Source organism: Ranitomeya imitator, chromosome 6 (assembly GCF_032444005.1).
Source record: "Ranitomeya imitator isolate aRanImi1 chromosome 6, aRanImi1.pri, whole genome shotgun sequence".
NCBI lineage: Eukaryota > Metazoa > Chordata > Amphibia > Anura > Dendrobatidae > Ranitomeya > Ranitomeya imitator.
The window spans coordinates 345089888-345102985 of NC_091287.1; the positions used below are offsets into that span (position 1 = coordinate 345089888).

General features: G+C 42.9%; 1 protein-coding gene across 3 annotated transcripts in view; it reads right to left on the reverse strand.

Annotated features, from left to right (window-relative positions):
- ATP9B (ATPase phospholipid transporting 9B (putative)) overlaps nt 1-13098 on the reverse strand; it is a 481605-nt gene that overhangs the window by 4490 nt on the left and 464017 nt on the right. Inside the window, exons 28-29 of one of the 3 annotated variants that reach the window (XM_069730937.1) lie at nt 10731-10934; nt 4544-4576 (exon numbers count right to left, since the gene is read on the reverse strand). The exons of 1 other annotated variant lie outside the window; for it this stretch is intronic. In XM_069730937.1, coding sequence (XP_069587038.1) covers nt 4544-4576; nt 10731-10934 — 237 coding nt within the window. The remainder of the gene's footprint in view (nt 1-4543; nt 4577-10730; nt 10935-13098) is intronic. One more of the 3 variants, XM_069730938.1, reaches the window with a different exon arrangement.

The following is a 13098-nucleotide window of genomic DNA, read 5'->3' on the forward strand; positions in this document are numbered from 1 at the left end:
CCAGAATCCGTCCTTTCCTCAACCCTCACTCTACCAAAATGCTCGTGCATGCCCTAATCATCTCCTGCCTCGACTACTGCAACATCCTCCTCTGTGGCCCACCTTCTAACACTCTCTCACCCCTCCAGTCCGTCCTTAACTCTGCTGCCCAACTAATTAATCTCTCTCCTCGCTACACTCCTGCTTCCCCTCTTTCTAAATCCCTTCACTGGCTCCAAATTTCCCAGCGTATCCAGTTTAAACTACTAACACTAACCTACAAAGCCATCCATAACCTTTCTCCTCCGTATATTTCCAAACTAATCTCCCGATATCTTCCCTCACGTAATCTCCGGTCCTCCCAAGACCTCCTTCTCACCCAATCGCCTCCAAGACTTCTCACGAATATCCCCCATCCTCTGGAATTCAGTGCTCCAACACATTCGGTTATCCACCACATTTGGATCCTTCAAAAGAAACCTGAAAATCCACCTCTTCAAAGAAGCTTAATGCCTGTAATTACCACACGGCCACCTCAACACCATCGGAGCTACTGCAACCCCCGACCTACTGTCTCCTTCCCCATAATCCTGTAGAATGTAAGCCCGCAAGGGCAGGGTCCTCTCCCCTCTGTACCAGTCTGTCATTGTTAGTTTGTTTACTGTAAGTGATATTTGTATTTTGATGTAACCCCGTCTCATGTACAGCACCATGGAATTAATGGTGCTATATAAATAAATAATAATACGTGGCATGTTTTACCGTAGGTGGCATGTCATACGTGGCATGTTATAAAGTATGAGGCATATTATACTGTATGTGGCATGTTATACTGTAGGTGGTATGTTATAGCTGGCATGTTATACTGTAGGTGGCATGCTATACTGTAGGCGGCATGTTATACTGTAGGTGGCATGTTATAGGTGGCATGCTATACTGTAGGTGGCATGTTATACTGTAGGTGGCATGTTATATTGTAGGTGGCATGTTATACTGCAGGTGGCATGTTATACGTGGCAAGTTATACTGTACGTGGTATGTTATACTGTAGGTGGTATATTATACTGTAGGTGGCATGTTATACATGGCATATTTTAGTGTAGGTGGCATGTTATACTGTATGTTGAATGTTATAGGTGGCATGTGATACTGTAGGTGGCATGTTATACTGTATGTGGAATGTTATAGGTGGCATGTTATACTGTAGGTGGCATGTTATACTGTATGTGGTATGTTAAAGGTGGTATGTTATAGATGGGATGTTATAGGTGGGATGTTGGAGGCTCAGAGCAGACCATTGCTCGCTTCTGCGATCAAAACGCGTCGTTCGTGTCCCAGTGTGTATTTTAGTGCGGTCTTGGAGCCTATTATGTTTTAAATTACTGTAATTGAACAAACTTGAAGAAATTTTATTCTAAGGAGCTAGAATAAAGACTCTTTTTCTTCTTATACAAACACGTCTCATCAGTACGGGGTTCCATGCACCTGGAGTTTCGGTGAGCTGGCTTTTTTCTTTTTCTATATGACTTTTTTTCTATCCTTTTGAACACATCTATACACTGCTTTTGCTTAGAAAATTCTATTCATGACTAACTATAGGTGCCACCGGATTTTTTGTAACTCTCTAAAGCACAGGGTTAGTATAATAAAGTTAGTAAAGTAGAAAAAAAACATAAAGCTGCTCATATTCATGAAATGATTGTCATACATAGAAGAATGAGAAGAGTTGAGCATTGCATTTTTTTTAATCAGTGAGAACATTGTGGTGGCCAGAATACTCTATAGAGGACTATAGGAAGTGCATTATACTGTATGGAAGACTATGGTCTACATTATACTGTATGAAAGACTATGGAGAGTGCATTATCTACTATATAATTGTCTAAGGGTCACTTCCGTCTTTCTGTCTGTCTTTCTGTCACGGAAATCCCAAGTCGCTGATTGGTCGCGGCCAGCGACGGGCACAGTCCGGCCGCGAAATGGCCACTCCCTACTGTCCTGCACTCAGTGCCCCCTCCATACTCCCCCCCAGTCAGCGCCCGCCACCCACATAACGTTGTAGCAGTCCGTTAAACCGACTGCGTTACACCGTGGCATAACGCGGTGTAACGCAGTCTGTTAACGCTGCTATTAACCCTATGTGACGAACTTTTTACTATTGATGCTGCCTATGAAGCATCAATAGTGAAAAGATCTAGTGTTAAAAATAATTTTAAAAAATTAAAAATCGTGCTATTCTCACCTTCCAGTGCCTTTCCTGTTCCTCGCGACGCCCTGGGCCATGCATTGCGGTCTCGCGAGATGATAACGTGCGCTCTCGCGAGACCGCTACGTCATCATCTAGTGAGACCGCAATGCATTCTTGGGACTGGAGCGTCGCGAGGAGCATTGGTAAACGCCTCGCCTGGATCCGGGGGCCGCCGGAGGGTGAGTATGTAACTATTTTTTATTTTATTTTTTTAATGGGGATATGGTGCCCACACTGCTATATAGTACTTGGGCTGTGTTATATACTGCGTGGCTGCTATATACTACGTGGGCTGTGTCATATACTAAGTGGGCAGTGTTGTATACTACGTTTGCAGTTTTATATACTACGTGGGCAGTGTTATATACTACGTGGGCAGTGTTATATACTACGTGGGCTGTGTTATATATTAAGTGGGCTGTGCTATATATTAAGTGGGCTGTGTTATATACTACGCGGCTGTGCTATATACTACGTGGGCAGTGTTATATACTAAGTGGCTGCTATATACTAAGTGGCTGCTATATACTACGTGGCTATGCTATATACTACGTGGCTGTCTGTTACGTGGGCTGTGCTATATACTGCGTGGGCTGTGCTATATACTGCGTGGGCTGTGTTATATACTACGTGGCTCTTATATACTACATGGCTGTGTTATATACTACGTGGCTGCTATATACTACATGGCTGCTATATACTACGTGGCTGCTATATACTATGTGAGCTGTGTTATATACTACGTGGGCTGTGCTATATACTATGGGGGCTGTGTTATATACTACGTGGGCTGTGTTATATACTACGTGGCTCCTATATACTACGTGGCTGTGTTATATACTATGTGGCTGTGTTATATACTACGTGGCTGCTATATACTACGTGGCTGCTATATACTATGTGGCTGTGCTATATACTACGTGGGCTGTGTTATATACTACGTGGCTGCTATATACTATGTGGCCCCTATATACTACGTGGCTGTGCTATATACTACATGGCTGTCTGTGTTACGTGGGCTGTGCTATATACTATGTGGCTGCTATATACATACATACATATTCTAGAATACCCGATGTGTTAGAATAGGGCCACCATCTAGCACTACATGAAAGAGTATGGGGAATGAATTAAACTTTATGGAGGACCATGGAGAGGGCATTATACTATATGAAGAACTATTGGGAGTACAATATACTATATGGATACCACACAGGATTTGTTGTAACTCTCTGAAGCACAGGATTAGTGTAATAAAGTTAGTAAAATAGTAAAAAGAAACCCACAAAGCTGCTCATACTCATGAAATGACTGCCAGCTAACAGCTATTTCTAGTGGTGGAACTCAAAAAAAATCTCCAAGATAGACCACCAACTATCACAAGTCTTTATTTGGTCTTCTTATATGGGGCAAATAGATCTTTTCAGCCCAACAAGGTTCCAGGATTTGGGTGGGACTTAAATTTATGCCCACACTATAGTTACGCCTCAAGCTATTTCGCACATGCACAGTGTAAACATAGCTTCATCTGGCCAACTGGGCATATCTACGTCAAAGTGGAGAGCGGAATAAGCCATAGTTGGGCCCCTTCATCAGCAGATTATCTCTTGCAAAGACAAAGGACCAGGCATGTTGTAATCCATCCATACTGCCAAATTCAAATTCATTTAAAGGGGTTCTCCGAGAAAAGAAAAAAAGCAAGTAAAGAAAATGTTATTATAAAAAAAATTCTAAATATATTCCATTAGCAAATCACAATTGCTTTGTCCAGTGATATAATTATTATAGAATTAAAGTGGTCACTTACTGCACATGCTCACAGGCCCCTGTCATAACAGTCCAGGACAGATTTATGGCAGTGTAACAGGGCTGAAGCTATTCTAATTCTATAGTGATTACATACAAAACTATTTTAATTCAATTTATGTCTAATTAAATGTGTGTAAGAATTTATTTATAATGACGTCATTTAGTTATTTATTTTTTCTATTTCTCGAGAATCCCTTTAAAGACATGTCAGAAAATGTGATGAATGGAAGTTTGTGTGCTGATGGCTAGAACAGTATAACACGAGTTATATGACAGGGAACAGAAGAAAAACTGTATGGATTTTTTTTTCCAAGTATGTTCAGCTCTAGAAGACTGTATATAATAGTGTTTAATATGCTTATTTAGTTGACCTTCAGTCAATAGACGATTGTAAGTACAGAGGGCTTGGTTGTTGTAATTTACCTGCAGTGTTGGCATAAAATATGAAAGTAAGTAGAGAATAACCTGAGTTATGCCACAAAATATGGACATATAGACATCACATACCTAAGAAAGCTCCCAGAGAAACTCTACCAAGACCTAATAGAGACAAGGAGAGAGAAAGAAGCAAACGCAAAGAAGTTACAGAGACGTTATAAAGCAGATGGAGCACCGGGGTTAGCAATGTACGTGGCTGCAATGTTCCCTCGCAGGAATGTTACCCTTGTTAATAGTATTTTCGCATAACATAAACCAGCCTAATACTGTTCCCATAGTACAATGGCAGTAATTCATCATACATGTTACCTACACGTCACTGATAAGGATCCACAAATGTGATCAGGGTCTGTGATTCCAAAATCAAGAGGGCCATGGCGCTGTGCAAAGGACGAACTTTGGTGAAAACTATAACATGTGGGAGTTTGGCGCATATACAATCATTAACCCCTTCATGACCCAGCCTATTTTGACCTTAAAGACCTTGCCGTTTTTTGCAATTCTGACCAGTGTCCCTTCATGAGGTAATAACTCAGGAACGCTTCAATGGATCCTAGCGGTTCTGAGATTGTTTTTTCGTGACATATTGGGCTTCATGTTAGTGGTAAATTTAGGTCAATAAATTCTGTGTTTATTTGTGATAAAAACGGAAATTTGGCGAAAATTTTGAAAATTTCGCAATTTTCACATTTTGAATTTTTATTCTGTTAAACCAGAGAGTTATGTGACACAAAATAGTTAATAAATAACATTTCCCACACGTCTACTTTACATCAGCACAATTTTGGAAACAAAATTTTTTTTTGCTAGGAAGTTATAAGGGTTAAAATTTGACCAGCGATTTCTCATTTTTACAACGAAATTTACAAAACCATTTTTTTTAGGGACCACCTCACATTTGAAGTCAGTTTGAGGGGTCTATATGGCTGAAAATACCCAAAAGTGACACCATTCTAAAAACTGCACCCCTCAAGGTGCACAAAACCACATTCAAGAAGTTTATTAACCCTTCAGGTGCTGCACAGCAGCAGAAGCAACATGGAAGGAAAAAATGAACATTTAACTTTTTAGTCACAAAAATGATTTTTCAGCAACAATTTTTTTATTTTTCCAATGGTAAAAGGAGAAACTGAACCACGTACGTTGTTGTCCAATTTGTCCTGAGTACGCTGATACCTCATATGTGGGGGTAAACCACTGTTTGGGCGCACGGCAGGGCTTGGAAGGGAAGGAGCGCCATTTGACTTTTTGAATGAAAAATTGGCTGCACTCTTTAGCGGACACCATGTCACATTTGGAGAGCCCCCGTGTGCCTAAAAATTGGAGCTCCCCCACAAGTGACCCCATTTTGGAAACTAGACGCCCCAAGGAACTTATCTAGATGCATAGTGAGCCCTTTAAACCCCCAGGTGCTTCACAAATTGATCCGTAAAAATGAAAAAGTACTTTTTTTTCACAAAAAAATTCTTTTAGCCTCAATTTTTTCATTTTCACATGGACAACAGGATAAAATGGATCCTAAAATTTGTTTGGCAATTTCTCCTGAGTACACCGATACTTCACATGTGGGGGTAAACCACTGTTTGGGCACATGGTAAGGCTCGGAAGGGAAGGAGCGCCATTTGACTTTTTGAATGAAAAATTATCTCCATCGTTAGCGGACACCATGTCGCGTTTGGAGAGACCCTGTGTGCTTAAACATTGGAGCTCCCCCACAAGTGACCCCATTTTGGAAATTGGACCCCCCAAGGAACTTATCTAGATGCCTAGTGAGCACTTTAAACCCTCAGGTGCTTCACAAATTGATCCGTAAAAATGAAAAAGTACTTTTTTTTCACAAAAAATTTATTTTCGCCTCAATTTTTTCATTTTCACATGGGCAATAGGATAAAATGGATCCTAAAATTTGTTGAGCAATTTCTCCCGAGTACGCCGATACCTCATATGTGGGGGTAAACCACTGTTTGGGCACACGGCAGGGCTCGGAAGGGAAGGCGCGCCTTTTAACTTTTTGAATGGAAAATTAGCTCCAATTGTTAGCGGACACCATGTCGCATTTGGAGAGCCCCTGTGTGCCTATGCAATGGAGCTCCCCCACAAGTGACCCCATTTTGGAAACTAGACCCCCCAAGGAACTTATCTAGATGCATACTGAGCACTTTAAACCCCCAGGTGCTTCACAGAAGTTTATAATGCAGAGCCATGAAAATAAAAAATAATTTTTCTTTTCTCAAAAATGATTTTTTAGCCTGGAATTTCCTATTTTGCCAATGGTAATAGGAGAAATTGGACCACAAATGTTGTTGTCCAGTTTGTCCTGAGTATGCAGATACCCCATATGTGGGGGTAAACCACTGTTTGGGCGCATGGCAGGGCTCAGAAGGGAAGGCACGCCATTTGGCTTTTTAAATGGAAAATTATCTCCAATCATTAGCGGACACCATGTCGCGTTTGGAGAGCCCCTGTGTGCCTAAACATTGGAGATCCCCCACAAATTACCCCATTTTGGAAACTAGACCCCCAAAGGAACTAATCTAGATGTGTAGTGAGCACTTTGAACCCTCAAGTGCTTCACAGAAGTTTATAACGCAGAGCCATGAAAATAAAAAAAAAAAATTATTTTCTCAAAAATGAATTTTAGCCCGCAATTTTTTATTTTCCCAAGGGTAACAGGAGAAATTTGACCCCAAAAGTTGTTGTCCAGTTTCTCCTGAGTACGCGGATACCCCATATGTGGGGGTAAAACACTGTTTAGGCACATGCTGGGGCTCGGAAGTGAAGTAGTGACGTTTTGAAATGCAGACTTTGATGGAATGCTCTGTGGGCGTCACGTTGCGTTTGCAGAGCCCCTGATGTGGCTAAACAGTAGAAACCCTACACAAGTGACCCCATTTTGGAAACTAGACCCCGAAAGGAACTTATCTAGATGTGAGGTGAGCACTTTGAACCCCCAAGTGCTTCACAGAAGTTCATAACACAGAGCAGTGAAAATAATAAATACGTTTTCTTTCCTCAAAAATAATTTTTTAGCCCAGAATTTTTTATTTTCCCAAGGGTTACAGGAGAAATTGGACCACAAAAGTTGTTGTCCAGTTTCTCCTGAGTACGCTGATATCCCATGTGTGGGGGTAAACCACTGTTTGGGCACACGTGGGGGCTCAGAAGGGAAGTAGTGACTTTTGAAATGCAGACTTTGATGGAATGGTCTGCGGGCGTCACGTTGCGTTTGCAGAGCCCCTGGTGTGCCTAAACAGTAGAAACCCCCCACAAGTGACCCCATTTTGGAAACTAGACCCCCCAAGGAACTTATCTAGATATGTGGTGAGCACTTTGAACCCCCAAGTGCTTCACAGACGTTTACAACGCAGAGCCGTGAAAATAAAAAATCATTTTTCTTTCCTCAAAAATGATGTTTTAGCAAGCAATTTTTTATTTTCTCAAGGGTAACAGGAGAAATTGGACCCCAGTAATTGTTGTGCAGTTTGTCCTGAGTATGCTGGTACCCCATATGTGGGGGTAAACCACTGTTTGGGCACACGTCGGGGTTCGGAAGTGAGGGAGCACCATTTGAATTTTTGAATACAAGATTGGCTGGAATCAATGGTGGCGCCATGTTGCGTTTGGAGACCCCCTGAAGTGCCTAAACAGTGGAAACCCCTCAATTCTACCTCCAACACACCCCTAACCCTTATCCCAACTGTAGCCGTAACCCTAATCACAACCCTAACCCCAACACACCCCTAACCACAACCCTAACCCCAACACACCCCTAACCCTAACCACAACCCTAATTCCAACCCAACTCTAAGGCTATGTGCCAACGTTGCGGATTCGTATGAGATTTTTCAGCATCATTTTTGAAAAATCAGCGGGTAAAAGGCACTGCGTTTTACCTGTGGATTTACCGTGGATTTCCAGTGTTTTTTGTGCGGATTTCACCTGTGGATTCCTATTGAGGAACAGGTGTAAAACGCTGCGGAATCCGCACAAAGAATTGGCATGCTGCGGAAAATACAACGCAGCGTTCCCGCGCGGTATTTTCTGCACCATGGGCACAGCGGATTTGGTTTTCCATATGTTTACATGGTACTGTAAACCTGATGGAACACTGCTGCGGATCCGCAGCGGCCAATCCGCACCGTGTGCACATAGCCTAATTCTAAAGGTATGTGCACACGCTGCGGAAAACACTGCGGATCCGCAGCAGTTTCCCATGAGTTTACAGTTCAATGTGAACCTATGGGAACCAAAAATCGCTGTACACATGCTGCGGAAAAACTGCACGGAAACGCAGCGGTTTACATTCCGCAGCATGTCACTTCTTTCTGCGGATTCCGCAGCGGTTTTACAACTGCTCCAATAGAAAATCGCAGTTGTAAAACCGCAGTGAAATGCGCAGAAAAACCGCGGTAAATCCACGATAAATCGGCAGCGGTATAGCACTGTGGATTTTTCAAATCCGCTGCGGAAAAATCCGCATAGGACCAGAATACGTGTGCACATACCGAAACCCTAACCCTAGCCCTAACCCTACCCCTAACCCTAACCCTACCCCTAACCCTACCCCTACCCCTAGCCCTAACCCTACCCCTAACCCTACCCCTAACCCTAACCCTACCCCTAACCCTACCCCTAACCCTAACCCTAGTTCTTACCCCAACCTTAGTGAAAAAAAAAAAAATTCTTTATTTTTTTTATTGTCCCTATCTATGGGGGTGACAAAGGGGGGGGGTCATTTACTATTTTTTTATTTTCATCACTGAGATAGGTTATATCTCAGTGATCAAAATTCACTCTGGAACGAATCTGCCGGCCGGCAGATTCGGCGGGCGCACTGCACATGCGCCCGCCATTTTGGAAGATGGCGGCGCCCAGGAAAGAAGACGGACGGACCTCGGGCGGCCAGGTAAGTATAAGGGGGGGGAGATCAGGGCACGGGGGGGGGCGTCGGAGCACGGGGGGGTGGATCGGATCATGGGGGGGGTGGATCGGATCATGGGGGGGGGTGGATCGGAACACGGGAGGGAGGATTGGAGCACGGGGAAGGATTGGAGCACGGGGTGAGGGATCGCTGTGCGGGGGGGTGTGGGGGGGTGGATCGGAGCACGGGGGGGTCGCTGTGTGCGGGGGGGGGGGATCGGAGTGCGGGGGGGTTTGATTGGAGCGCGGGGGGTGTGATTGGTGCACGGGGAAGCGGACAGGAGGACGGGGGAGCGGAGCACAGGACGGAGGGGAGCGGACCACAGATCGGGGGGCTGGGGGGGCGATCGGAGGAGTGGGGTGGGGGCACATTAGTATTTCCAGCCATGGCCGATGATATTGCAGCATCGGCCATGGCTGGATTGTAATATTTCACCAGTTTTTTAGGTGAAATATTACAAATCGCTCTGATTGGCAGTTTCACTTTCAACAGCCAATCAGAGCGATCGTAGCCACGAGGGGGTGAAGCCACCCCCCCTGGGCTAAACTACCACTCCCCCTGTCCCTGCAGATCGGGTGAAATGGGAGTTAACCCTTTCACCCGGCCTGCAGGGACGCGATCTTTCCATGACGCATATGCTGCGTCATGGGTCGGAATGGCACCGACTTTCATGACGCAGCGTATGCGTCAAAGGTCGGGAAGGGGTTAATAACGGCTATCATGTTCAACACTGCTCTAGGTACACTAACATAGGTATGTGAAGATAGGTATGGTAACAGAGGTACGGGAAGATAGGTACGGTAACTTGCATATGGGAACATATGTACGGTAACGTAGGTACGGTAACTGGTATATGGGAACATAGGTACAGTAACTTGTGTATGGGAACATAGGTACGGTAACTTGTATATAGGAAGATAGGAACGGGAAGATAGGTATGGTAACTTGTATATGGGAACATATGTACAGGAAGATAGGTATGGTAACTTGTATATGGGAACATATGTACAGGAAGATAGGTATGGTAACTTGTATATGGGAACATAGGTACGAGAAGATAGGTATGGTAACTTGTATATGGGAACATAGGTACGAGAAGATAGGTATGGTAACTTGTATATGGGAACATAGGTACAAGAAGATAGGTATGGTAACTTGTAAATGGGAACATAGATATGGTAAAGTAGGTATGGTAAGTTGTATATGGTAACATAGGTACAGGAATATAGGTATGGGAATACAGGTACGAGAACACAGGTACGGGAACATAGGTATGAAAACATAGGTACAGGAACAAACAAATCAGCTACATTCCATAGCACACAATAAACTTACCAAAATACTCATTAAGAAAAGCAAGTGAAGCCACGTAGCAGCCAAGGCTGAAAAACTCGGCTACGACCATTAGCCAGTGCCATGTCCTTATAGTTAATGCAACCATTAGCAATTCTGTCAAAATCAAGGCAGTAAACGAGATGGCAACCACGTGGACAAACTCAGACTCGAAGAGCAGGAGAGCCCCATACATTAATATGCCACCTAAAACAAAGATATCCAACAATTATATATTCTACAAAAAAGAACCCTTGCCATAACAGATACCACCCAATATGTCAGTTGGAACCTTACACTGAAGTAACTGGAAACCACGACCTAAAGAGTAACTGGCATTACATTTTCTATTTAATAAAAAAATAGTACTTTGTAATATCTTATCAGAGAAATCTGCTTTTTTTCACTTTCTGGACTTATCTTTCACTCTTAATTCAGGGGTAAAGTCTGTACTTAGAAAAGACAGATCTTTCCATTACTGAAATAAAAGCTGACAGTTGGTGCTTATAAGGTTATATGGAAAAAGGAAAAGAAGAAGGAAGAAGCTGAAGTCAGACACAGACATTCTCTTGCAATGTCACCAATTGTCATCTCCTAGCTCAGTAATTTGAGAGTCTGTATTCACTGAAGACAGATTTTACTCATGGATTGAGAATTTTGAGAATGACTGATCAGTGCATATACCATATTCCCATATACTATTAACTTATGGGGAACTCCCCCTCTCCCCCCAAAAGTTACTCTTTAAGTTAAGTATTACTAACATAGGCTAAAACCTTTAGCCATAGGTAAAGCCCAGGTGACCACATGTTCTAGGTGGCGAGGTCCCAATAGAGAATTACTTTATACAATGCCAGGATAATCTATCTTAATAATAATAAACTGATATATAGGGGAGATAGGAACTCCAAACTATTTCCTAATGTGCAGTAGCATAGCCGCTATGGGGCCCTTGGGTCGGGAAGGCTCGATGCCAGCGTCGGCACCGGGTACCCCATCCGTACCATCAAGTTCAAATCTTACAATACTGTAATGTTTTCAAAGACATGTTGTCAAATAGAGTTGAAAACAATGATGAAAAAGGAGGGTCAGCTGATGCTTGCTCCTCCATCATTCTTTCTCGATGTCTGACATCTCAGCGCAGTGGACGCGATGATGTCACTACATAGCGGAATGAGGAGAGGTGAGTATTGCTTTTTTTTTTAATCAGTGAGAACATTGTGGTGGCCAGAATACTCTACAGAGGACTATGGGGAGTGCATTATACTGTATAGAGGACTAGGAGGTGCATTATACTATTTGATGGACTATGGGGAGTGCATTATACTATATGGAGGACTATAGGGAGTGCAGTATACTGTATGGAGGACTATAGGGAGTGAATTATCATATGGAGGACTATGCAGAGTGCATTGAACTGGGGTGCACTATACTGTATGGAGGAAAATGGGGAGTGCAATATTCTGTATGGAAGACTATGGGGTGCATTATGATATATGGAGGACTATGGGGAGTGCACTATATTATATGAAGGACTATAGGGAGTACATTATACTGTATGAAGGACTATAGGGAGTGAATTATACTTTATGGAGTACTATGGGGAGGGCATTATACTATATGGAGGACTATTGAGTGTGAATTATACTATATGGATGACTATGGGGAGTGAATTATACTGTATGAAGGGCTAAGGGGAGTGCATTATGCTATATGGAGGACTATGGTGTGCATTACGCTGGAGTGTATTATACTGTATGGAGGACTATGGCAGTGCAATATACTGTATGGAGGATTATGGGGTGCATTATGCTCTATGGAAAACTATGCTGAGTGCATTACAATGTATGGAGGACATTGGGGTGCATTATGTTATATGGAGGACTATGGGGAATGCATTATACTATATGAAGGACTATGAGAAGTGCATTGTACTATGGAGAGTGCATTAAACTATATGGAGGACTATGGGAAGTGCGTTATACTATATGAAGGACTATGAGGAGTGCATTTTACTATATGAAAAACTATGGGGTGCATCATACTATATGGAGGACTATGGGGAGTGCATTATACTATATGAAGGGCATTATACTATATGGAAGGCTATGTGGGGCTATTATAATATTTGGAGAGCTATGTGGGAACCGGGAGACTTTATATAGTATGCAAGCAATTCTACAGCTTGAAGGTTTGTGAGATGTCCATCATACTGTGTGGAGGGCTGTGTGGGGGCTACTATACCTTGTGGAGAATTTTTTGGCCATTATACCATATGTAGACCATTATACTGTATGGAGGTCTGTGTAGGGGTCACATTTGAAGGATCACACCACACAGCAGGTGTAGTAATAGGAACAAATACTTCAGC